This window comes from Trematomus bernacchii, unplaced genomic scaffold (assembly GCF_902827165.1).
Source record: "Trematomus bernacchii unplaced genomic scaffold, fTreBer1.1, whole genome shotgun sequence".
NCBI classification, from domain to species: domain Eukaryota; kingdom Metazoa; phylum Chordata; class Actinopteri; order Perciformes; family Nototheniidae; genus Trematomus; species Trematomus bernacchii.
In genome coordinates, this window is record NW_022987581.1 from 2,328,943 (window position 1) to 2,356,500 (window position 27,558).

Consider the following 27,558-nt stretch of genomic DNA (forward strand, 5'->3'; position numbering starts at 1 on the left):
GTGTGTGTGTGTATGTTTGTGTGTGTGTGTGTGTGTGTGTGTGTGTGTGGACTAGCATTACCATCCTTGTGGGGACCTACATCTGTTACACAGTCACGTTTGGGGACTCACCTCCCTTATGGGGACATAATGGAGGTCCCCATAAGGGGAATCATTAATTTTAGGGTGAAGACTTGGTTAGGGTTAGGGTTAGGGTTAGGGTTAGGCATGTGTTGGTTATGGTTAAGGTTAGGATAAGTCTCCAGGAAATGCATGTAAGTCAATGTAATGTCCCCTGAAGTGATGTATACATGGTATGTGTGTGTGCGTGTGTGTGTTAGTGTGTGTGTGTTAGTGTGTGTGTGTGTGTGTTTGTGTGTGTTTGTTAGTGTGTGTGTGTGTGTGTGTGTGTGTGTATGTGTGTATGTGTGAGACTTTTGTGTTCCTGCCCCTGCCATTCCCGCACAAGGATGCAGCATTGTTGATAAATTCAAGCACCGACACCTGTCTGCTCTCACATTCCCGCATTATGTTTTGCGGGAACCAATCTTTATTTTTTTCACATTCTATCCCAGCTGCAAATTTGGGTAAAGACAATAAAAAAAGCTTCGCCAGTTTGGGACCTTATCACAACTGATCAAGATGGCCAAAAGATTCTCTGCTGAGAGGGCCTTGCAAATGATTTTGGAAGAGAGAGAACCATTTGATGATGATGTAGAGGAAGAGGAAGAGGCTTCAGAATGTGAGGATAACATTTCTGAGAAATGTCCACCAGACCCATGAACAGTTTGGAGCTTAAATGCTTTTTCTCTTGTGGGTTTATCACAAGGTGAGTTCCTTTTTGCACATTAAAGAAGAAGCACGACGGCAGTGTTTGTCCCCAGTTTGTACTCAGTTTGTACCTACACTGAAAACCTATTATGCTATATTTGAACAATATATTATTGGGCCATATCGATACAAAACATGTCTATGAAGTGTTTTGATTCACTACGACTGTACATTAAAGTGGACCTATCATGCTATATTTGAATAATATAGTGCAGGACCATACCTATATAAGGCATATTTATACTTTTTTTTTTTCAAAATACCGAACAGATCATTCATTTTAGCCATGCCTCATTTTGCTCAATTTGACAATTTTTAGCTCTGTTTTAGCAAGGGCAGATTCTGTGAGAACAGCACCATCTACAGGCCTGGCATATGTACTACAGCGTCTCCAGCGCTTTCGAACGGCAATGGCCGTGGCTGTCTCCTCCTGATTGGTGGAGTTGGCCCAATAGCCGTAGCGCCACCGTCCTGACGTCAGGACAGTGTTCAAATCTGGATCAGTTTTTATCAGATCCGTTGCAGCCTCTTTTTTAGAGATTTGGGTATGGAGGAAAATAGAGAGGGTTGTGTTTTCTGACACTTGGTGAGTTCCCTGGAACACCGGGGACACATATTCATGTATAAAAGACGTACAAAAGTGCATTTTGCATGATAGGTCCACTACATTTCACACTTCAAAATAAAATGTAATTTCAAAGTTTCATTCACAATGTTGTGTCACAATTGCTTTCTTAGGGCTTTGAATAACAGAACAGTACCTTTACAATGCAAACTTATTTTAATGCTGCCTGTAGGACCTAAACTATTCTAATTTCAAAACTAACCTTGTCTGTTGCACCATCTCTTACAATATCGTCCCAGTAAACTGCATCGTTTCTGATTATGTGCTGAAAATCCTACAATAACTGTCAGATCTTTTGAATAAATAGCCCTAAAGAAATAAAGTGTACGGTTCAATGTATTGATTTAGATATTGGAGAATGACTCCGACGCACCAGCACTGCCCGAGTTTGCAGCCTCTGCCACACGGTAGACGTCTGAAAGACAAATAACAAATTGTTATTAGGGAAAATGTATCTCAGTAAATGAAAATAACTGCTCAATTTAAAATAGAAACTTGCTTCTTCTTCCACGCAGTCGATGGAACCAGTTCAGTCCAGTGGAGGAAATGCCACCACATGTACTCTAAAGTAGAAAACAAATGTTATATGGTATAAATAGGTGATTGCAGGATGTCTTTGTTATTTAATGGGTAGAAACATTATGAACAAGAAAAACTGCATACTCTTTAAAATGACTTACTCTTGTTGTATTGGAGCCTGTGCTTGTTGTAGGTGATTTTCTTGCGAGGATAGAACGGATCTAAAGAAAAATCAAATTAATCTCAATCAATTTATGTGCGATTTGGAAAACATTCAGGAAGATTAACATTTTTAAACAACAATAGTTTAACATTTTAGAGAAAATAAGCTTAATTGCTTTATAATTAGCATTAACACTCATGAGCTTTAGAGGGGCTGCTAGGCATATTCGCACAGTAGGCTACATTGTCTCCAGTAATGCCCTTGGGTTACACTTTGTTATCTGAACTCTTTCCAACCAATCCATTACAGAGATACGTATTCAACAAACATGTCCTTAAATCCTCTATACACATGTAACAATTACCAGTTTACCTTAAAAACAATGGATTGCAAAACAAAGCTTGAAGCAGTAAAAACAAGCTCCACCTATGCCGAACAACAACTGTAATAACATTGAGTTCTCTGAGGTTCTCTGAGCAGCATGAATGGATGTTTCACATTGGCAACATCTATGGCGTCACCTCATCAGAATACTTTTTGCAAGTCACGATTGGCTGGAATACAGCATGTCATCATTGTCAAGGAAGATAGAGACCCTCTGTTATGGTTTCGCCAACCATTTGGTGTGTTTTTAAGCTTTGAATTCTAGCTCTTACGTGACAGGAAGATAGTTTTAGTGATTCTAAAATGGCATGTGTGCTCCAGTGAAGCTGATACATGCTAATCCTGTGCCATCCTTTGTTCATAGCCCTTGAGATGGCATTACCTGTACGTTTTTTTGTTGTTATATTTATATCTATACTTTGAGTGCATTCTCGTAATTAGATTGCAGCCAGTTATATGGAGTGAGCAAGTTCATTTCACACATGTGTATATATTCCTTATAGTCAAGGGCTTAAAACTAGGCTTCCAGTATTTCCAAGATCCAAAGCTCTTTGTTTTTCTTGTTTTCTTCACTTTGGGTAATTTCCCATTAAAAAGTAACGGCATCAACACAGCCTGAACTACAGGACATAAGCCAGGTGGGCGGGGTCAATAGCCAGATTAGCTGATTAGCCGGCCTTCTATTTATTGTGTAGTGTACTCTTGCTTTGGGACTGGGCTTGCTGTAACATTGTAAATGTTCCTGCCGTTGGACAGTTAAGGACTTCTGTTTCTGATTATTGATGTTTGGCTTTGTTAACAAAGTTGTCGACCTGCTAGTTTTTATCTTAAAGGTGGGGTAGGTAATTTTGGAGAAACCGGCTCGAGATCGCTAGAATTTGAAAATACACACCCGGAAAAAATCTGCCACTTCCTAACAGAGCCCCTCCTCCAACACACACGAACGCGCACATGACCAATGAGGGCACGAGATAAGTTTGTGCACAGATGGAAGGCTGACAGGCAGGTAGGCCATCCAGTTATTTTAGCCGGGCCGGCTAAAATTATTGGTCGTGCTTTTTACAGTATTACGGCTTCCACAGATGACATTTTTTAATGGATTTTTTGTCAAAGCACTTAAGATATTCATTGCTATCGGGATGTTAAGAGCATTCCACGGAATATAACAAAAAGTGTATCTCGAGCCGGTTTCTCAAACTTACCTACCCCACCTTTAAGTAATGCTAACATAACAAATGCACACTCAACGTTATGGTATAAATGTTAATTAAAATCTTTAACTGGGGGCACTAAATCACAAAGGTACAGAAATCTCTATTATTTAGTTTCAATGCTTCATGATAATCTCATTATGGAATATAAAACATGATAACAATAATACTAAAACTGATATGACTTTAATCCTTTTTCATTGCATGATATTAAGTTATAATCTGGTATTTTTACCTTCTGGCAGGTTAAAGGATTTGAATACTTCTACTACTACTATCAAAAGAGGTATCAATCATCTATCCACAATTATTAGTTTAAAGACAACATACCTTTGAATCAAATAGTGTCCCAAACACTAAAATGAAGAAACCCTGAGGAAAATCAAATAACACGCATATTTATTTAACATCAAAGACATTGACAAAAATAGGTATTATATAAAAATACTGCTATGTAAGAACAAGTTGTTATTTTGTTATTTTTAAAGGTTGCAAATACCTGTAGTGAATTGAAGAGTGCAAAGACAATGTGGAGTCCTCTATTTGTCGAATCTAGCATGGTCCCCACTCCTAAAGACCAGGTCAGTCCAAATAAAGGAGTCAAAATGGCCACACACCTTAGAATGACAACCAGCGTATGCCTTTCCTCTTTTTGGCCGGCGTCTCCCACGCCTCTTCTTAGCATTTTGAACAGGACCACGATTACGATAATTATGTTGATACAAACTATAGATAAGGCAGGTATCACAAACGCCAACAGGGCCCTTGTTTGCTCCCAGTTAAGCCAGCAAGCCTCTTTGTTCCTGATGTATCCTTCTCCTGGTGCTGTGACGGCAACAGTAACAACAGCTATGATCAGAGGGCACCCGTAGCCTAATAAGAAGCCAATAGCCAACATGACTGACTTGGACATGTGGGAGAAGACCATGACTGTCCGGTAAAATAGCAGAAGGCCTGAAACTAGCATCCAAAAGAACACCGCAAGGTAAAACAAGTGCATAAAAAATGTTGCTGTGCTACAAGACTCAACTGGAACATTAAAGTTCTTGTTCTCCGGGTTTTCAGCTGGGTTGTCGGCAATGTAGGCTCCAATGATAAAACAGATGTCAGCGATCAACAGAGAGAGGGCAGCGTTAATGATGGAAACATGACGCATGAAGGCAGTGCTATTTTTAGTTATGGCTTTCCAAACGTATCCTTCAATAATTAAACATATAACTAAACTTGCCAAAGAGATCCCAACTCCAACGTAGGTGATTAGATCCAAGAGTTCTTTGAATTCTTTAGGGATACCAGTTGACATCAGAATTGAAAATGAGGTGAGATGGTCGCATCTGCAGGTTACTGTGTCATTTATATCGGAAACAAACTCACACCCGTCACTATCCCAAGCCCCCCTGTTGTCAAACAGTTTAAAGTTCCAGAAGACACACTGAGGATCTTGCGTCAGAGTCGTGTTTAACTTGGTGTAGCTTAAAGTAACGTTCCGAATTGTTTCATTTACTTTGATCAGCACCACAGCTGCGTTGAGGGCATTAACGGGGTCAGTGTTATTGGTGTTGAAGAGGCTGGTGTTAAAGCTGTAGTTCCGTACTGGCATAACATTATTTAGGGTGAAGAAAGTAATAGTGGTGATAGAGACGTTGCTAAAGCCGGTGTTAGAAATGTTCAGGACAACGTTGCTGTTCAGATTTGCGGAGAACGAGTCGCCAAAGGTGCTTCTGTTAAGGAGGATTGCAGCAGTCTCAAAGGTAAATGTCCCAACTATTTTATGAGAGAGGAGTTCCATCGAACCCAGTAAATGAGAGCTTGCGTTGTTGCTTTTGTTTGCATTCAGAGCTGTCCAGGACTCTCTTGAATCATCACCAATAATGTCATCAACTGTTTGAAGGACACTCTGCAGATGAAGAGAGATTTCATTGTGAGGTTACATCCGCATCAAAAACATATACGTGAACAGCTCTATAAGAATCAGTCACATAGACTCCGATACACATTTTGAGTTATGTACATAACTGGAAAGAGGAGATTCTTAGCTTTCCGAAGATATCCCTATTGTTTTTGTTTTGCAAATATTCAGCGAAATATCAAGATAAGATTTTTTTAAAAAGGCCTTCAAAGTGGGTGGTCATTGAAAGAGGGGGCTCAAGTTCAGGACAAAAGTGCGACCGAAAGTAGGTGTGTGTGTGTGTGTGTGTGTGTGTGTGTGTGTGTGTGTGTGTGTGTGTATATTTTCCGAGTGGGGTAATTTATTTATTGTATAAATGTGATATAAAAGATTGATATTCTGGAAGCCAAGACATTGTTTTTTTAGAATCAACTAAAACCCCAATTGCAATGCCCCGTTGCGACATCCGACTGGTTTCAATAGAGCAGTTCACATATTTGTTGACATAAAAGACATATCTAAACTAAGATAATGCTGATGGGAAGGTTTAACCTACCTTTATGACAGGTTTATTGACTTCCAGAGTAACATCTGCAATGTTGCCCAGGATTTCCACGATAGTTGATATGGTATTAGGTTCCTTTGTTACATTCTTAATATCTTTGACCACTTTACTCAGATTCCCCACAAAATCTGGGACATCCTCCACCTGCAATGCCTAAAGTAAATATTGAAAACACATACATTTATATAATATAATATAACCATGACAAATACAGAGATGTTTCTTTTCTGGCAACAGCTGCACATTTTAAGCCACAAAAGTACAGAAGAGGCTAAAAGAATGTGGTTGTGTGAGGGATGGCCGTGTGCTTTGATACAGGGTACTACCATTTGGAGACCTATCCCATATTAACTTTAATGTTGTTTGTTTTGAAACATTGTAATAACAAAAATATTGTTTTTAAAATATTTTATGGATGTATGTCTTTTATATATTTATTATGCATAGTTGGAGGAGCCTGGGACTTAAGATGTTCATTGCCAAAACTAAACTGTAGCTATTTTGCACATACCAATAAAGACTGTGAATCTTTGAATCTTTAGTCTACTTAATCTGAACCACAGTTTGGAAAAGTTTGTCCATCTTTGTTGAAAAAGTATTGATATTTACGTGAATCCTGAAATTGATGATTTACTAGAGGGGAGGCGTATTACTTTGAAACAGTTACAGCTGATATGCAGTGGTGTAAAGTTACTAAGTACATTTACTCAAGTACGAATTACTGTACTTAATTACCATTTTGAGATACTATTCTTTACATTTGATGCTACTTTGTACTTGTACTTTTATTTGAGTAACATTTGCAATGCAGGACTTTTACTTGTAACATAGTATTCCTACACTGTGGTATTTTTTTACTTTTACTTAAGTACAAGATATGAGTACTTCTTCCCCCTCTGCTGATACGACCTATGATTGTGTGCTGCAGGAGTAGCCAGTAAAAAAAAGCATTTCACAACACATCTGCTCTGCATCTGTCGGGGGGGGGGGGGGGGGGGGGAGTATATTGGAGAGAACTGAAGAGAACTTTAGGATTTAGCCTTTGCAGACCATTTACATGCACCAAAACTAGATAACACATTAAAGGAAAGGGAAACCCTCAAAAAGCATAATAGGGCTCCTTTAAAGATTAAAGAAGTGTTGCTGCAGAGCCACACTTTATATAAAAACAGTGGTCAGTTAGTTACAAGAAGTTACTGGACAGCAGAAGCCGTGATGTAATGTGCTGATGTTGGTCGAAAACGTGGGTTTTTTACAACAATACAAAATATTATAACAAATTAGCTTGGTACATTTTTTCTCACTTTCTCACACGAATGTACTTCAGATGAAATAAAATACATACTAAATGAAACTTCTCACAAGGTCAGTGGATTATCTTGAGCAACTGGTAATGATTTCTGCTGTTGAGTTGATTTATAAGAAACCTGACGTTTAGATTTTCTTTGTGCTTTTGTTGAACAGATGGTGTCTCAGAGTTGACAGGTGTAGTTTGTTAGAAAGACAATAGTTCCTAGATACAATTGTTGCACAAAATGGAATGTCTGGTTTCGTAGAACTAGTGAACATAGGACAGTTTTTTGAATAACTTGATGGTATACTGTGTGTTTTATAGATTTAAAATGGGGATGAATTGTTATCCCCAGCTGATCACTTACCTCTGAAGAAACAAGCAAGTCCTTGATTACTTTGATAACGCAAGTGTCCTGTACCAATATCCACGTTCCATTATCACACTTCGCAATATTTTCCCCCACTTGACCTGGAGGACATTCTATACTAGATTGTTCGCCTTCTCGTCCATTCCCATACACACCTTCTGTACATGTAAAACCTTAGGAGATATATAATAATCATTTAGTATTACACAAAATATTGGGGGAAAAGACTGCAAAAGAAAAGCATAGTCACTTTTGAAACATTGCACTTACGTTCTTCGGAAATGCTCAATGTTGTTACCCGTCTATAATCGAAATCAACGACCTTACAAGTAAATGTTAGTGACGTTGGTGTACCGCAGGCTCCTAGCGTGTATTCATACTTGCGACAGAATGAGGTTCCATTTTCAGTAACACCAGCATCTGCGAACATTTAACATTGTTAATAAAATAAACTGTTATTGGATGTGTGTTTTCAGTATGGTCAGATTGAGAAGTTTTCTGAAACATTTTAAACTTACCAAGAGCAAGTGAGCCAATAGGAGCAAGTGAGTCTCTAAACCACTTCACCTTAAAAGGGGACTGCACACAACACTTAAGTGGTACTGTTTGTCCCTCCAGACATTCAATGTTTATTTGACGCTTTGATACTATGATGGGAGCTTCTTGGATATCATCTCCAATCACGTTCCTTTTTTGTCTGAACTGCAATACGTCGCCCATCAGAGTGCATTGGTAAGGTCCTGTGATTAAGATAATAAAAACAATGATTACATTGGTATGCTGTAAAAAAAGTTAAAAGAATGATACCATTAGTATATTAAATAGTGAACATTCCAGTCCAAGCAGCAAATTAATTTGTCTATTAACATCAATTAAAAAAGCTGTTATTTTACTTATTTTTACTAGCTTTTGCTTACCAGTATCCAGAACATCGGCTTTCTCTATTGTTAGAACAGACCTTGTGTTCGAATTTTTGATTTTTCTCCTTCCAGCCCCCTCAATTACCCTTTCATGAAATGTCCACTCGACACTACTTATTTGTCCCACATTAATGCTGGGTTCGCACACCAGTGTCATGCGATATCCATTATAAATTGTGTCGTTAATCCTTAATTTATCTTCACCTTTGGAGAAAGAAAAACACATCAGTTTGGTATTTATACAAGTTAAACAAAATGTAATTACCTATATTAGCTATGTTGGACTTACTGTTGTACAATGCAATGACAGAGCCAATGACAGGGGCAATAGTAGAGTTTACTGCTTTTGAAAATGCTTTATTTGCTTCAGCCAATTCTTCAGTTTTAACCTCTGTAGTCTCAACAACAAAATCTGTAAATATGCTTCCTTCTCTGTAAGAACAAACACAAAACAAAATGGTGGTGTCAAATGTGTAAAGATTTCCTGCCTCCATATGTCTTAAATGCCAGAATTACCATACCTGAATCCTGTCACAGAAACACCAATAAACCCTGTGATTCCTCCATACGTCTTGTTTAACTGTGGGAGAGATACGGTTCATAAAATTACCAATATAACTGAAAATACAAGTTACAATTTGATATGGTATTTATCAATGCACTTACCACTGCTTCCATGCTGTCTTTAAGATTGTTGTATGCAACACTTGTTGGATCTTTCAAATCTTCTGTGAACGTCTTGTTTAATTGCACTGTCATTTCCAAATTGAACCCTATTTATTTGAAAAGAGAATAAAAACAAGATCAAACAATTCAGTTTGTTGTGATTTAAAGAATATACTAGCTAGACATGAGAAGAGAGGACACAATTGTGAATCATTTTTTAATTTGGTTTGCATGACTTGCAGATCAAGGGTATAAAACCCATGTCTCTATAAAATGCAAATATCCTTTTCAGCAACAGTGTTGAGATGTCATGTGGAAGGTAGCAATTAAATAGCCTGACCTATATTCAAGCAGAACTGCAATTTAGAATTCATCAATTAATTTATGAATGAATGACATATACGTCCATTTACACCCTGAGGTCAAAGCCCTTTTTTCACGTTTGGCTCGCCTGTGCTTTTTTTGTGCAGATGCTTTAAAAAATGAACCCTGTGCTGCATAATAAAGTAATATCATCATTTAAGACAAGCTTAGCTATCAGCATATGTAGGCTGCAGGGATGTCACATGAATACTATCACTCAGAAATATATTCAAAACCCACAGTGAAAAGTAGTTTACAAGACTCTTGACATCAGAAAATAGTTTCTTTCAAGTCTTGGTGACCAAGGGGAAAAGACAAAAATCCATATGTATTTACCAAAAAAAGGTAATGGAGATGTTATAAAGCAATGAGCTACATAGAGCCTGATAACTACATTTCTGTCAATAAAAAAGACCTTTCCCGGGAGCAGTCGTCGTTGTTAATGCAGGTGTAGCCTTGGTAGCAGCAGCAGTTGTTGGTTGAGTTATGAGTATTGTAAAACTATTTGGTTTCTTCAATTTCGTATGCTTAACTGTAATAAAGTAAGATCATCTGTAGAGGGAAACACCTTACGTGAAAGTGAATTACAGAAAATGTTCTACAAATAACAACCAGGGACGAGTTATCGAAACGCTTATTGCTAAAAACAGGTAATGATGGTGGTTGAAAGAGATGTTGTCGTTTGAAAGACTATTTTATAAAAGTGTGTTACTGTTGACAGTATGAGTCGAGTTAGTATAGCCTTCATCACTTGCTTTAAGACATTTAAACTGCACCGAAAGTATGTGTATCTCAAATACAATATACCATGGTGTGACATCTTGAATTACTCAACGACAGACTTGAATCATGCCCTCAAGCATTATCACAGTCTTTTTGTCATTCCACTATCCTTACCTCAGACTTTGATTCTGTCAAACTACCTGCTGTCTGACATGTGCAGCAAATGCAAGCTTGTAGCCCTCCTTGGTTACATCAATTATGCCATTTGCCATTCCTCAAGCAAAATCATTCCTGTCCGACCTGCATAAAGCTGCAGTCCTCCCTAACTCTATAATAGAGTTGTTCTGGAAGATGCATGCAAGATGGAAAAGTGTCTTTGGCAAGATTTGTTGTCTTGGAATTGCATCTCCTTCTTCTACGAGCTCTTTATCGCCAAACCTGAGGATATTGATCTCGCCTCACAGGCCCGCTTGTCTTTATATTTGCTCCATGTGCTAGAAGGCATTTTTATAGCTGTTGTTCTTTGGTGGTCTAGGAAATCCATACTCGTCCACACAGAAAACACACATTGATCCTTCATGTAGATCCTTAAAATGTATATATCTTGTTCTTTAGACATCATGCAGCTCCCGCGCAGACTTACTTGAATCTCAGCTCAACACCAGTTCATTCTTTGGGCATCCCACATTTCTGGTTACCACCACATCATTGCTGATTCATTGTATTGTTTCTCTTTCCAGAATATCAGACAAGTCCCAGAATCGGATCTCCATCCCATACCAGTCCTACCATTAAACTAGTCACTGGCCAACACTCTCTTTTTACTTCCCATTCCCATGTTTCGCTGTTGACCAAAAGCTTACAAAAACAGGCACCTGCTCTTAACGTTACACAACTACCACTCACTTCTGACCTTTTCAGCCTTTGCATCTGTTCTCTAAGCTCAGGCTACATGTCCCCCATTGTTGATATAACCTCAAACCCCATTTTTTCTTACCGAAACAGGAATAATGGCCTAATGCTGTGGTTCTCAAACTCTTTCTGTCAGGCCCTCCCTTTGGAGAAAAGAAAAAGTTGGGCCCCCCCAACACAAGTCAGGCTCAGTGGCGGCGCCAGAGATTTATTTTGGGGGTGCTGTGGGGTAGCTTGACGTTTCATAGAGGGTGGTCAAACATTTAGGGTTTCCCATTAATGTACCGGGCGCTACAGTGGAATTTTCAACTGCAACAATCCCCACGCATATACACAATGTACCCGCGACTGTTACAATGAAGGCTCGATAATCAGCTCACGGCATATAGGTGTAAGCAGGGGTAAAGTGCTATTGTTATAGGTGGTGTGTGGACCTCACACAGGGGGTCCGGGGGCAAGCTCCCCCGGGAAGATTTATTTTTAAATATTGAAGTTAAATGCATCAATCTGGTGCACTTTGAGAGCAAAATGAAGAGATCTATGGATACCTCTCTCAACACCCATATGAAACAGAACTGTAAACAGATTTACTTTTTCTTTATGGATATTTTACAAATCACCCTTTTAAACGTTTTTCTTTTTTTACTGTCATATAGTATTTCATACCTGTTTTTCATTTATTCTCTTATTTTTTTATAACTATAATGATCATATAAACGTGTGCCTCGGAAATAATTGTTTACATTAATGGTGACCAAAACGTTTGAGACCCACTGAGATAACACTGAGAGAGTCCTTTAGCTCAGGGGTTCCCAACCCCCGGTCCGCGGACCGGTACCGGGCCGCAGAGGTGTTACTGCCGGGCCGCGAAATAGCTGTGAGTTTATCGTAATATTTGCAGAATTATAAATATATAAAAATATTTTATCATAATATTTTTTCAAAAAGTGTTTAATTTTCGCACCTATGCCACCAGTCATATTATTTCATCCAGTAGCTAGTTAATCTTTCACCAGAAAACCGTTGAAAATGGCTTTTATGATGAGGGATTCGGCGGCTCAGCCTTATAAGGTGCGCACGAGCATGTTACCGATGCGCCAAGTAGGAAGAGGAGCGCACAGGAGACAACCGTTTGATTGCAGACTGTTATGTTTATGTGGGGAAATGGTGGTGCATACATTATTTGAGATATATTTCAAACTCGGACTTCATTTTAAGGACATGTCGGCCAGGGGTGTAGAGCTATTTGTTTAAGCACCGGATTGGCAAAACAGAAGAGTAAACCAGTCTGCCTTGATCTATGAATTAATGTCCGGGACTCTCACGATCTGCTGCCCGCAGCTGCTTTATAGAAGGAAACCCTCCTTCACTTCTTAAAACGGCTGCAGCATCCGGAGGCAGCGGCACGTATACTCCGCTTCTGAGAAGTGCAGCACCAGTATGACTGTGTTTAACTTCATCAGAACAGCTTAAGAGTGACTGCAGGCTGCTACGTGTTAACCACACACACCTATACACACACATCTACACACATCGAACTGCCCGATTACTCCCCCTTTTATTAGTTTTATGAAGGAGATGTCCAGTCAGTCACCAAGGCGCATGATGTGTGTGTGTATGTGCTCTGCTCAGCTCAGCTCTGTGTGTTCGGTGTGTTTGTGTCTGTCCGACACCGGCATTTGTTTTCAAATGTTTATGAACAGTAATTTACACACATATGGCTAACTCCATATATGCGGCTGTTCCCAAAATAAATTAGTTTAATCTTAATCTCGATGTAGTGCTAATGCTGTCGGAGTGCACCGGAACGAACGACACTATCATAATATCTTCTGAAAACAAATGCCAGTGTTCATAATGCGGCTTCTCCTCGATTTCCCAGCATTCAATGGATTATCCGTAAATCATACAAACAAAACCAAAACGTTAATTTATCTGTTTTCCCGTTTTGGTTTAAAAACTGAATAACGTCGGTTTTTTGGTTTTCCGAAAAACCAAAAAATGACACCGGTTCTTTTTTAAACTTTGTTAATATGTTTTGGATGCATATTGTTCTAGTATTTGTTCAGGCTGTTACATACAATTAGCCTCTGTTGCTACCTGCTGGTGGTGAGTAAATATTAAAATCAGTTAAAATTGACAACCGGTCCGCGATTTTTTTTTAATGTATCTGCCGGTCCTTGGCACAATAAAGGTTGGGAACCCCTGCTTTAGCTCACTGAGTCTCTCAGTCTGACAGGAGAGGACTCTCCTCCACTTTGTTGTTGAAAAAACTCCTTATTAGCGTAGCTCGCTAGTAGTTATATTCATACTGTTTCAATCACATTAGTATGCATACAAAGTGACAGGTGCTGGGACAGGTCACACCTACTACTACTTATGCTAATGACCTCCTTTGATATGCTAATGAGCCCCTTTGTTCGAGGTGTTATCACGTGTAGGTGTGATATCACAGATAGGTGTGATATCCTTTGATATGAGGGGTGAGGTGTTGTAACATGTAGGTGTGATATTCCCCCTTGTAGTAGATCATTTGTTGTCTAATCTAATTAGCCTTTGATGTCTGCCCTTTGTTGTCTAATCTAATTACCCTTTGATGTCTGTCCTTTGATGTGAGGGTGGTGAGGTGTTGTAACATGTAGGTGTGATATCACACCGGCGTGTTATAAGCCTTTGATGTCAATCTAATTAGCCCTTTGATGTATGTCCTTTGATCAGTGTTTGTAACTAGTGTTAAGGCAGTCTCTTTGAAGTTGTGTGAGACTGTCTCGCACCCCCGTCCTCCTCCCACCCCGTCCCCCTCTCACCTCTTCTGTCACCCCCCTTCCTTTTGCTGTGATGCCAGAAGATAGTGAGGGGTGGAGTTAGGTAAAAAAGAAATCCTTGCAAACTAGATAAAAAGCCAGTCATTTCCACTCACCAAGTCACGTAAACTTCCAAAAAAAGAAAATGGCAAAGAGACGCATCGATATGGGTTTAATCAGCGAGACGCCTGTGACAACTTACCGCCATCAGTCGGGAGCGCCAGTCAAGAAACGGATGCAGTATCTGTGCCGGGTTCAGACCCTCCGTCTGAGGCTCTTCATGAAAAATGGAGTCTGGATGTGTGAGACTGTCTCCCATAACACCCCTCCCACCCCTCCCCTCCCCCTGCCTGTCACCTCCTGATTTTGCTATCAGCCATTAATTCTCATTCACTAAGTCACCTAAAAAATTAGATTAGTTTTTAATATGATTTATGTTAACTATGGATGTTCTCTTAAGTTGTATGGCTTGTGAACTCATGTTTAATTACTTTACTAACTACAAGGGACTCTCTTTTTGAAAAGAGGGTAATAATAATTAAAAAATATGTTAATGATCCCCTGATATTGTATTTGTAATGTTTAATTACTTCACACAACTTTAAAAGCCCCTATGAAGTTGTTGTTAACTAAGGATGTTCTTTTGAAAATGTATGGCTTGTGAACTGGATGTTCTCTTGCGAACTAATGTATATTTACTTTATTAACTACAACGAAGTCTCTTTGAGAGGAAAATAATAATTTAAAGATCTTAATGACCCCATGGTATTGTCTTTTTATTGTTTAATTACTTTATGAACTATAGGGAAGATTTACTGGTGTGCTTCCCTCGATGATGTAAATAGTCTAAGTGTCATGTTAGGGGGACATTACGGAACTCAGGAGTCCGCCCTTGGAGGTTTGGAGAGCGGATAAAGAGAGGTGTATTTACTGGTGTTGAGCCCTGGATGATGTAAATAGTCCAAGTGCCATGGTTAATACAACATTACTTTTTTCATATTTTTCAACATACTGTGATATTAGTTTTTTCTCTCCTTTTTCCATTATATTTTTGAATATACAGTGATTTTTATCAAAATACAACATGCAACTAATACATTATACAATATTACGACTTTTTGCGATATTTTCAACACAATATACTTGTACTTTATTTATTTTTTGTAGGGCTTCAGGATATTTGGCATGTCATGCATAAAACCGGTGTCATCTTTCCTGAAACTGACGTGCTGTCCGTTTTACAAACAAGTTATTTTTCTGCTTCTTCACCCTCTGAATTGTCCTCCCCGTCCCTCTTCCTTCAGCCATCACAACAACAATCAAGTCAGATCTGTCAAATTAAACACCTCTTCCCAAAGTGTGACTTCCCTATTGAGGGAGTGGGGCAGTAGGGCCTAACCCGAATGGCCAAATATACTAACATGCAGAATGTATGGTATGTTTGAAAAAGACTAACCATCTATCCAGTTCAAGCTGTCTTTAAGATGTGACATCGCGCTCTGACTTTTTCCCGTAAAATCGTGACAAACTATTACTTATTCTTAAATTTGACCTCTTGCTGCTTGGTTGAAAATGATAGATGAAAAATAACTTTTTAAAAAGAGTCAAACAGCGAGGGACATTATACGGGTGAAAGAAACTCTCATTTCTACAGATGACTCCCCCCACTCAACGCAATAAGTCCCAACCCACTCAGCAAATCATCCAAAACTAAGGACCCCACTAAGACGAACAGATTTTCTTTAAGACTGTGACTCTTAAAGGCACTCTGGGATTTTAGTAAGACACATGCAACATCTGAAACATCTGCAACACATGCAACATCTGCAACACAGGCAACACAGGCAATACATGCAACATCTGAAACACATGCAAGATCTGAAACAGTTTTTCAAGCCTTATTGAAGAAACGAGGTATTGCACATTATGCAACAGCCAGTGACATGAAGGCGTGTGGTAGAGAGATTTAACCGTACGCTGAAAACTAAAATGAGGAGGTATTTTACAGCTAAAAAACACTCATAGATACATAGACGTCTTGCTTGAACTAATTGAAAGTTACAATAATAGTTATCACCGAAGTATTAAAATGACACCACTGCAGGTGACAAAGGAAAATGCGGCTCAAGTGTTTCGTAACCTGTATACCCCATCTAGCCATTGTAAAAAAGCTGCTACGAAAATGAACTGCAACATCTGAAACACATGCAGCATCTGCAACACATGCAACATCTGCAACACATGCAACATCTGAAACATCTGCAACATCTGAAACATCTGCAACACATGCAACATCTGAAACACATGCAACATCTGAAACACCTGAAACACATGCAACATCTGAAACACATGCAATATCTGAAACATCTTCTCTTACTTTTGGATACAGTTTTATGTTTGTCAACTTTACAACTGATAGAAAGTTAAGTACTTTTTCTGAACAGATTTTCTTTAAGACTGTGACTCTTAAGGGCATTTTAGTAAGACAATCCAGTTTTCTGGAAATAACTTAAATGATTTCTATTTTTCTCCTACAAAGATACTTTTAGTTACACTTTAATGGATGCAAAACTTTATAACTTGATAAAATATTCCCTAATTTGTAATGAATTGAGTTTCTTAACCTGTTACGCACAGCCCCCCCGGAACCGGGCGGATAAACGCGTCATTTGCAGGAAACAACGTCTAAGGAATCTTAATATTTAATAAAACTATGAATGTTTTATATCCATGTAACGGGAAGAAACTCAGCTAACTGATCTTTTTAATTTTTTTTTCCAAAAAAAATCCACAATGCTAGCACTCAGCCTCTGAATTACCCACGAGCGAAAAGATTTAACCTAAAACGGCACTTAAACTCACTCTAACTCCCTTATTACTTATCCTAGATACACAGCCAACCACTCATTTTTGGTGTCCTGGAGACACTGAATCTAGTGGTGCCCTCCTCAACACTCAGTGATAAACATTTGCGACGCTATAAACGAAAGCGTACATCATAACATGTGGAGCTAAGTAGCTAGAAACGCTAACATGGCTTACCTTGGTCAAAACTGGTCTTCAATGGCATTAAAACGATAAAAAAACGATGCTGCAGTTAATCCATAGGTTCATCCAATGTATCTGTGCCCTCTTTGAAATTATTTCTGATAATCCATAAGCAATAAAACTGCTTTTCCGTTTCCAGATGTCAGAGCTAGAGTACAGGCTCGCTCTGATGCAAAACTGCATGCGCGAAGCCCCCACATTTTTTTTTTACCATGTGTGTGAGAGGGAGCCTCCCCCTTCGATTCTATTGGCTCTAACGGTCAGAAAGGTGTGTCAACCATCAAAATCGAGCAAGGGGGGCCAGAGATATAGAAAAAAAAACATTTTCACCCAAATCACCTCAGAGGTGGGGTGGTTTTGGCTAAACCTCTCTAAAAAGGTCAAATGTCACTTGTTTTGCATCAATCTTGATACAGGGTACTTATTATATGTTGTACTTTGGATTCCTAAAGCTTTTAGTCTACTAACCCATCATCCAAGGGTAGTTTTCACTATCTGTAAAAAATAATTTTTGGACGGACACTATAATTTACAGTTTTTTACTATGTAAAATCTGAATTTTCTTTCAAATAAAAAACATTTATATTGATTCTGACACTTCTACATCCAACTCACAGATGTAATCTTGCTTTGATAAAAGAAATTATTCATATAACCCTTTTAGAAGTTAAGTTGTAGTCATTTGTTTTGGGCATGTCATTTTCGAGCCTGAAACATGAAAAACAGGCTAGGTGCTTAACAGGTTAAAGAATCAAACTCTAAATGGGGAGTTTGTGATTTAACACTGTTTCGATGAAACAATGCAGTTTTGATAATTTGACTTGACTAACATTACTTTTTAAATATATGTTTTTAGATGCTTTACTACTGTGACTCTTAAGGGCATTTTAGTAAGACAATCCAGTTTTCTGGAAATAACTTAAATGATTTCTGTTTTTCTCCTACAAAGATACTTTTAGTTACACTTTAATGGATGCAAAACTTTATAACTTGGTAAAATATTCCCTAATTTGTAATGAATTGAGTTTCTTAACAGAGGGTGAATACAGGTATACTTGGTCATAGTATTACTGTTGTGCACCGACAGAAATGCTAGAGAGATGCATGTTATTTACGTTTGCTTTCTCTCATTCCAGGCTTCCTGATTATTTTCACCTGTGTCTCCTGTGCTCATCAATGTCAGCCCCGCCCCTGATTGGTCCCACCTGTGTCTAGTTACCCTGTGCTTATATTCCCCTGTCTCCCAAGTGTTCTTTGTCAGTTCGTATTGTCCCTTGCTATGGTCAGGTCTATGCTCTTTGTACTCTTGTAAAGTTTGATTCCTCACTACGTGAGCGCTTTCATTTTGTTCCTCTATTTTTGTCATCTCGGTTAGAGATTTGATAGTTACCTTTTTTGTTGTTCATTGCTGTATTTTGGAAAATAAAGTATCTTACTAATACTTTACCTCTGTCTCCCGGGTCGTGCAATTGGGTCCTACATCCTAAGTGTCTGAGTTCGTAACAGAACGAACTGACCATTATGGACCCAGCCGACCCAAGAACGCTTCACGCAGCGCTGTCAGCACAGGGCGTGAAGATCTTTCATCACGAGGAACAGCTGGGCCTAGTCAACCAGGAAATGCAAGAACTAAGAGAACGCCAGGCCGGGATTCAGGAAGCATTATCCACACAGATGCAACAACTGGCTGTCCAAATGAATCATTTTTTCACTCACCAACAGACTGCTCCTCCGATGACGTCATCCACAACTGAGAGGTTGCCTGTCAATGCTCCAGCTGATTTCCCAAGTCAGGCTGTTTCTTCCCCTTTACGGCTGGCTCTTCCGGAGAGATTTTCCGGAGATTCTTCTAATTGCAGAGCCTTTTTGGTACAGTGCGATCTGCATTTTCAACACAACCCAGGAGCCTTTTCATCGGACCATGGTAAAGTGGCGTTTATTGTGTCTCATTTAACGGGAAGAGCTGCAGCCTGGGCTACTGCAGAATGGTCAAGAGAAACTGAACTATGTTACTCATTGACCGATTTCATAGAGACTATGAGTCGTATTTTTGACCACTCATCGCCTGCTACAGAGGCCAGCAGAAAACCTTTTCATATACGCCAGCTCAACCGCCAGGTGGTTGATTACGCCATCGAGTTTCGCACAGCAGCAGCGGACAGCGGATGGAATGTTCCGGCTCTTCGTGACGCCTTCATGACGGGACTTTCGGAACCGATAAAAGACCAGCTGGCTCCACTGGAGACACCCCGGGATCTGGAATCTCTCATCGCCGTGGCCATCCGGATCGATAACCGTCTTCGGGAAAGAGAGAGGGAGCGTCGACGCAACCGAGACGTTATTCCCAGCTCCCAGAATGCATCTTGGTGGGTCGCGCCGCCAGCCGAGGATGTCCAGCCCATGTTACCACACCGTCAGAGGATTACACTTCCGAATGACTCCGGGGAACCCATGCAGCTGGGAAGAACCAGGCTTTCTCTGGAGGAGAGGCAGCGCCGTCTACGGGAGGGTTGTTTCTACTGCGGCCAGTCGGATCATCAACTCGCTTCATGCCCGGGAAAAGATCGTGCTCACCAGTCAAAAGGAGGGTGCTGGTGAGCAAGTTTCCCGCAGACTTTCCTCCTCGACCTGTTACGCAGGTAAACATTTGTATTAACAATCAAACCATTGACCAGGGTGTGTTAATAGACTCAGGGGCTGACGAAAGTCTTATGGACTGGGGCGTAGTAAATCAGCTAGAAATAAAGACTGTTCCGCTATCTCATCCTATTAATGCCAGTGCCTTAGACGGCCGCTTGTTGTTCACAGTCACCCATTGCACTGAGCCCATTCAGATTACTGTGAATAAGGACCATACCGAGAGCATGCAATTCCATATTTTTGAGTCGGCTCAGCACCCGATTATTTTGGGGTTTCCATGGCTAAAGATCCACAATCCTCACATTGACTGGCGTTCAGGGAAAATTAAGGAATGGGGAGAGGATTGTATGGGCAGGTGTAAACTTTCACAACCTGTTAATGCACCAACAGACTCTCGTAAAATCATTATAGATCACCCCGACTATCCTGATCTACAGAAGGTACCTTCCTGTTACCATGATTTAAAGGAAGCCTTTAACAAATCCAAAGCCATGTCGCTACCTCCTCACCGAGATTTTGACTGTCCCATTGATCTCTTACCGGGAGCCCCCATTCCCAAGGGGAAACTTTATTCGATTTCGAGACCTGAGAGAGCAGCAATGGACGAATACATTTCCTCTTCACTCAAATCAGGAATTATCCGTCCTTCATCTTCTCCAGCCGGAGCGGGATTTTTCTTTGTGGGAAAGAAAGACGGGTCTCTGAGACCTTGCATAGACTACAGTCCACTAAATGACATTACGGTGAAGAACCGCTATCCTCTGCCACTCATGACATCTGCCTTTGAACTACTTCAAACTGCCAAAATATTCACCAAGTTAGATTTAAGAAATGCATATCACTTGGTTAGAATAAGAAAAGGGGATGAGTGGAAGACAGGATTCAACACTCAGAGTGGTCACTATGAGTATCTAGTAATGCCCTTTGGACTATGCAATGCACCGGCTGTGTTTCAAGCTCTTGTGAATGAGGTTTTACGGGAATTTTTGAATATTTCAGTGTTTGTGTATCTGGATGATATTCTGATTTTCTCCCCAGACACTAAGTCTCATGTTAACCATGTCCGTCAGGTTTTGCAGAAACTGCTAGAGAATCAGTTATATGTCAAGGCAGAGAAGTGTGAGTTCCACACAAAAGAGGTATCCTTCTTAGGATACATAATCTCACCTAATCATATGCAAATGGATCCGGCTAAAATCAGTGCAGTATCCCAGTGGCCTACACCAGACTCCAGGAAGAAGGTCCAACAGTTTCTAGGGTTTGCTAACTTCTATAGGAAGTTTATTAGGAATTTCAGTTCTGTTGCTGCCCCTCTACATGTTCTGACTTCTCCTAAGGTTCCTTTCAAGTGGACTCCCCAGGCGGACTTCGCTTTCCAACGTCTCAGAGAGAGATTCACATCAGCCCCCATACTCACCATTCCAGATCCCCAGCGCCAGTTTATGGTCGAGGTTGATGCTTCCAATGAGGGAATTGGAGGAGTACTGTCTCAACGTTCTGCAGAAGACAACAAGATGCATCCATGTGCTTACCTGTCGCGGAAACTGACAACGGCAGAGCGGAATTACGACGTGGGGAACAAGGAACTGTTAGCTGTAAAAGCTGCCCTCGAGGAATGGAGACACTGGTTAGAGGGTGCAGAGCAGCCGTTTTTAGTCTGGACAGATCACAAGAATCTGGAATATATAAGAAAGGCTAAGCGTCTCAACTCCCGTCAGGCCAGGTGGACACTATTCTTTAGTAGGTTCAATTTCACCCTCTCTTTTCGTCCCGGGTCTCAGAATCAAAAACCCGATGCTTTGTCTCGTCTTTATGATCCGGAACCACTTGCGGTAGAGCCCAAGACCATCCTTCCACTTAACCGTGTGATCGGAGCCTTTTCCTGGCAAGTGGAGTCGGACGTAAAAAAGGCGAATGTCAAGAATCCAGCACCTAGCGAGTGTCCCAACAATCTGCTGTTTGTTCCTGAGGCTCTTCACTCCAAGGTCATCCACTGGGCTCACTCATCTGTGCTTTCGTGCCATCCGGGGGTAACAAGGACAATGTTCAGGATACAACAACGTTTCTGGTGGCCAGCCATGAAGAAAGATGTGGCAGAGTACGTAGCGGCTTGTCCGGTGTGTGCGTGTAATAAGACCTCATCACAAGTCAAGATGGGCTTGCTCCAGCCCCTGCAGATTCCCCAACGTCCTTGGTCACACATTTCAATGGATTTTGTGACAGGATTTCCTTCATCCAGAGGCAAGACTACGGTCCTAACAGTGGTGGATCGATTTTCAAAGATGGCTCACTTCATCCCATTGACCAAGCTTCCCTCTGCCAAAGTCACCGCAGAGGTCATGATGAATCACATATTCAGGATCCATGGATTCCCTGATGACATTGTTTCCGACAGGGGTCCACAATTCATTTCCGTTTTCTGGAAGGAGTTTTGTCGACTCATAGGTGCCACCGTCAGCTTGTCATCAGGATATCATCCTCAGTCAAATGGACAGTCGGAGCGTCTGAACCAGGAACTAGAGACTACGCTACGTTGTCTCGTCTCCCGGAACCAGACTACCTGGAGTGACCACCTCACATGGGTCGAGTTTGCCCACAATACTCTTCCTACGGCAGCCACAGGTCTCTCTCCATTCCATTGTGTCAATGGTTTCCAGCCTCCATTTTTCCCTAACAACGAGGAAGAGGTGAGGGTTCCATCGGCTCATGCCATGATCAGACGTTGTCGACGAGTTTGGGCTGGTGCTCGCCAGGCTCTTCTCCGAAGTTCAGCTCGGATGAAGGCTGTTGCAGACGTCCATCGCAGGGTCGCTCCCTCCTACAGACCAGGCCAAAATGTTTGGCTTTCCACTAAGGACTTACCACTCCATGTCGCCTCAAAGAAACTGGCTCCGAGATTTGTGGGTCCTTTCCCGGTGTCCAGAGTCATCAACCCGGTGTCTGTACGCTTGCAACTCCCCAGAACTATGAGAGTACATCCGACGTTTCACGTCAGTAAAATCAAGCCGGTGTGCGAGAGCACACTTGTTCCCGCCTCCAAGCCCCCTCCACCGCCCGAGTTCTTTGAAGGGGGTGAGGTTTACAAGGTCCGTAAGCTACTGGAGGTCCGTAATAGGGGGAGGGGGAAGCAATTCCTGGTAGACTGGAAGGGTTACGGTCCTGAGGCTAGAAGCTGGGTAGCTGCGTCATTTATCGTAGACAAGACGCTTATCCACGATTTTTACAATCAGCCTGGGCCATCAGGAGTTGGCCCTAGAGGGGGGGGGTACTGTTGTGCACCGACAGAAATGCTAGAGAGATGCATGTTATTTACGTTTGCTTTCTCTCATTCCAGGCTTCCTGATTATTTTCACCTGTGTCTCCTGTGCTCATCAATGTCAGCCCCGCCCCTGATTGGTCCCACCTGTGTCTAGTTACCCTGTGCTTATATTCCCCTGTCTCCCAAGTGTTCTTTGTCAGTTCGTATTGTCCCTTGCTATGGTCAGGTCTATGCTCTTTGTACTCTTGTAAAGTTTGATTCCTCACTACGTGAGCGCTTTCATTTTGTTCCTCTATTTTTGTCATCTCGGTTAGAGATTTGATAGTTACCTTTTTTGTTGTTCATTGCTGTATTTTGGAAAATAAAGTATCTTACTAATACTTTACCTCTGTCTCCCGGGTCGTGCAATTGGGTCCTACATCCTAAGTGTCTGAGTTCGTAACAATTTGGGGAGAGGGGAGGTGTTATCACGTGCAGGTGTGATATTCCCCCCTGTAGTCGATCCTTTGTTGTCTAATCTAACTAGCCTTTTGATGTAACACATTTATTTTCTTAAAGACTGTGACTCTAAAAGGCAAGTTTGTGATTTTAACACTTTTCTACTGACACTAGGCAGATTTAGGCTTTTTTCTCTTGCCAAGATACTTTTAGATGCACTTTGAGGTATGCAAAAAGTTAAAACTAGAAAAATCAAATACTTTGTCTAAATAGATGTTATTTAAGAATGTGACTCTTAATGGCAGCTTTTTGATTTAAGTAAGACAATCCAGTTAAACAATGTCGTTTTTTGATGACTTTACTGATTTTTGCTTTTTTTTTCTGCTACCAAGATACTTATAGTTACACTTTAATGGATGCAACACTTTACAACTGGTAGAATGTCAATCACTTTGTAACACATTTATTTTCTTAGAGACCGTGACTCTAAAAGGCAAGTTTGTGATTTTAACACTTATTTACTGACACTAGGCAGATTTTGGCTTTTTTCTCTTGCCAAGATACTTTTAGACACACTTTGAGGTATGCAAAAGCTTAAAACTAGAAAATGAAGTACATTGTCTGATTAGATTTTTTCTTAAAGACTGTTTCTCTAAAAGGCAAGTTTGTGATTTTTAACACTTATTTACTGACACAAGGCCGATTTTGACTTTTTTCTCTTTTCTTGTGTTACCAAGATACTTTTAGATACACTTTGATGTATGCAACACTTAACAAAAGGGTATAATATGAAGTACTTTGTAAGGAATGGGGGTTTCTTTAATACCCCGTTTTTTTAAAAACACTTGTTCAGTTAAACAATGTAGGTTTTCTCTGATATTTTAGTTATTTTCAGCTACCAAGATACTTTTTTTGATACACTTTTATGTAGGAACATTTGACAACTGGTAGAATGTCAATTATTTTGTAAAAAATGTATTTTCTTAAAGAGTGTGACTCTAAAAGGGAAGTTGGTGATTTTAACACTTTATTTTCTCTCCCGTTGTCTTTCACTTACTTTTTGGATACAGTTTTATGTATGACTCCCCCCACTCAACGCAATAAGTCCACCCCCCACTCAGAAAATCATCTAAAACGAAGGACCCCACTAAGACGACCGTTGAAAACTAGCCAGGGATCTGAGAAAAACCAAGTCTCCCCCCGCGAGTTGCAGCCAGGAACAAACTCCTGGACTACTATCGTCACCACCATTGTGGACACCCAAATCTTGCAGTACTACTGCTGCTGATGTTACTCCTTGGGCCAAGACGTCTCTGTTTTTGAACATAGTGAAATCGGAGTTGGTTGATATTCTGGAGAGGGTGCTGCATCGGTACAGAGAAGAAATCTGCAATGGATGCCGAGTCAGTCACCCCGGCCAGAGGCAACACGATTGTCTGAATGACATTCCAGAATATTTCTTCAGAAACAATTACAACGCGTTAATGAAAAGACTTTGGCTCGCTGACTTCATTACTGCGATTGACCAGAGTCTTAATGATAAAAACATTTACACGGCTGAATGGAGGATCCAAGGCGCTTCGGAGGCTTTTCTGCACAATCTCAAAAACTGCAGACGCCTCAAGGAGAGACTTGAAAAGATCCATGCCGAGCTGGATGGAGAAGAAGAAGACTAATAACCAGCGGTTGATTGAAGCCAGGGATTTTTTTTTTCGATACTTTGACTTTTCTTTAAAGTAAAATAAAAATGGGTAACTACTATGGAAAACAATCTGTATATATCTATCAGAATGCAGTCAATACCTGTTTAATAAGTGTGTTGTTGATGACGATTGAAAACAGAATGAATAGTGATCCCCGTGTAAACAGAACGGCTGAAGTTTGTAAACTAGAAGACATTTTGGATATCGTTCATTCTGGCAGTACTATTCCGGGTCATTGGGAAACGATTGTAAACGAAGCATTTAAAGTGGTACTGGAATCTTCATTTTCCGAAACATTCTGTAACATTACCGAAGAAATGAAACAAACACCAAAAGTGTATCATGTGCTCGCATTGTATGCTCTGTTTGTAGATGTAATGCATCTTTGTGTCAAAAACAGCATACACATGAATACTTTGGCCGAAGTGCAAAAACGCCATTATAATATTTCCCTTCATCTGGGGGATTCAGTGCTGGAAAAGATCCTGGGGATGTTGCAATCAGTATAAATGTATTATTGATTCTTATGGGGTGAAAACAATAAATTGTAAATATGAAATTCTGCAAATAAAAAAAGTGTTTTTACATTTAAAAAAACTGTTGTCTTCAAATCATAGTATAGTATTTCCTACATATCATTTTAAAAAAGAGTCACAGTGTAGAATGTCCGAACATTTATTTTAAAAGTACTAGTATAGTATGTTAAAAGTATCTTGAAAAAAGTCCAAGTATAGTATGTAGTTAAGAATTATATTATATAGTTTGTCTGCAATGTCAGTATAGGATCTCTAAAAAAATGAGAGAAAGTCATAGTATAGTTTGACAAAAAGATGCATTACATCTACAAACAGAGCATACAATGCGAGCACATGATACACTTTTGGTGTTTGTTTCATTTCTTCGGTAATGTTACAGAATGTTTCGGAAAATGAAGATTCCAGTACCACTTTAAATGCTTCGTTTACAATCGTTTCCCAATGACCCGGAATAGTACTGCCAGAATGAACGATATTCAAAATGTCTTCCAGTTTACAAACTTCAGCCGTTCTGTTTACACGGGGATCACTATTCATTCTGTTTTCAATCGTCATCAACAACACACTTATTAAACAGGTATTGACTGCATTCTGATAGATATATACAGATTGTTTTCCATAGTAGTTACCCATTTTTATTTTACTTTAAAGAAAAGTCAAAGTATCGAAAAAAAAAAATCCCTGGCTTCAATCAACCGCTGGTTATTAGTCTTCTTCTTCTCCATCCAGCTCGGCATGGATCTTTTCAAGTCTCTCCTTGAGGCGTCTGCAGTTTTTGAGATTGTGCAGAAAAGCCTCCGAAGCGCCTTGGATCCTCCATTCAGCCGTGTAAATGTTTTTATCATTAAGACTCTGGTCAATCGCAGTAATGAAGTCGGCGAGCCAAAGTCTTTTCATTAACGCGTTGTAATTGTTTCTGAAGAAATATGCTGGAATGTCATTCAGACAATCGTGTTGCCTCTGGCCGGGGTGACTGACTCGGCATCCATTGCAGATTTCTTCTCTGTACCGATGCAGCACCCTCTCCAGAATATCAACCAACTCCGATTTCACTATGTTCAAAAACAGAGACGTCTTGGCCCAAGGAGTAACATCAGCAGCAGTAGTACTGCAAGATTTGGGTGTCCACAATGGTGGTGACGATAGTAGTCCAGGAGTTTGTTCCTGGCTGCAACTCGCGGGGGGAGACTTGGTTTTTCTCAGATCCCTGGCTAGTTTTCAACGGTCGTCTTAGTGGGGTCCTTCGTTTTAGATGATTTGCTGAGTGGGGGGTGGACTTATTGCGTTGAGTGGGGTGGAGTCATCTGTAGAATTGAGAGTTTTTAGAAAGTTCTTTAAGCTTTATAGCTTTTTCATCTATCATTTCCAACCAAGCAGCAAGAGGTCAAATTTAAGAATAAGTAATAGTTTGTCACGATTTTACGGAAAAAGTCAAAGTATAGTTTGTCAGAAAAAATATATATATGGAAAAGTCATTGTGTACAATAGTATGTTGAAAAACAAAAACAAAAAAGAAACTCAATTCATTACAAATTAATGAATATTTTACCAAGTTATAAAGTTTTGCATCCATTAAAGTGTAACTATAAGTATCTTTGTAGGAGAAAAAACAAAAATAATTTAAGTTATTTCCATAAAACTGGATTGTCTTGCTAAAATCCCAGAGTGCCTTTAAGAGTCACAGTCTTAAAGAAAATCTGTTCAGAAAAAGTACTTAACT

At 40.1% G+C, this 27,558-nt stretch overlaps 2 protein-coding genes across 3 annotated transcripts; both read right to left on the reverse strand.

Moving 5' to 3' along the window:
• Positions 1 to 1,764: 1,764 nt before the first annotated feature.
• LOC117479932 (adhesion G-protein coupled receptor F1-like) lies at positions 1,765 to 8,885 on the reverse strand. Of its 2 annotated transcripts, none has more exons than XM_034127043.1 (10): positions 8,744 to 8,885; positions 8,345 to 8,566; positions 8,097 to 8,246; positions 7,824 to 7,999; positions 6,157 to 6,318; positions 4,212 to 5,609; positions 4,043 to 4,084; positions 2,116 to 2,175; positions 1,935 to 1,998; positions 1,765 to 1,850 (listed from the first exon to the last, which is right to left on the reverse strand). In XM_034127043.1, exons 2-10 carry the CDS (start codon positions 8,544 to 8,546, stop codon positions 1,780 to 1,782), a joined length of 2,325 nt encoding a protein of 774 aa, XP_033982934.1. In that variant the 5' UTR covers positions 8,547 to 8,566; positions 8,744 to 8,885; the 3' UTR covers positions 1,765 to 1,779. The 2 variants fall into 2 exon arrangements, with proteins under 2 accessions (XP_033982934.1, XP_033982933.1); XM_034127042.1 differs by having other exon boundaries at positions 8,345 to 8,606; positions 8,744 to 8,773.
• On the reverse strand, positions 8,861 to 9,733 carry LOC117479952 (adhesion G protein-coupled receptor F5). The gene is made up of 4 exons (XM_034127056.1): positions 9,413 to 9,733; positions 9,268 to 9,326; positions 9,036 to 9,178; positions 8,861 to 8,880 (listed from the first exon to the last, which is right to left on the reverse strand). The coding sequence occupies exons 1-4, from the start codon at positions 9,503 to 9,505 to the stop codon at positions 8,861 to 8,863; spliced, it is 315 nt and encodes a 104-aa protein (XP_033982947.1). The 5' UTR covers positions 9,506 to 9,733.
• Positions 9,734 to 27,558: the final 17,825 nt, after the last annotated feature.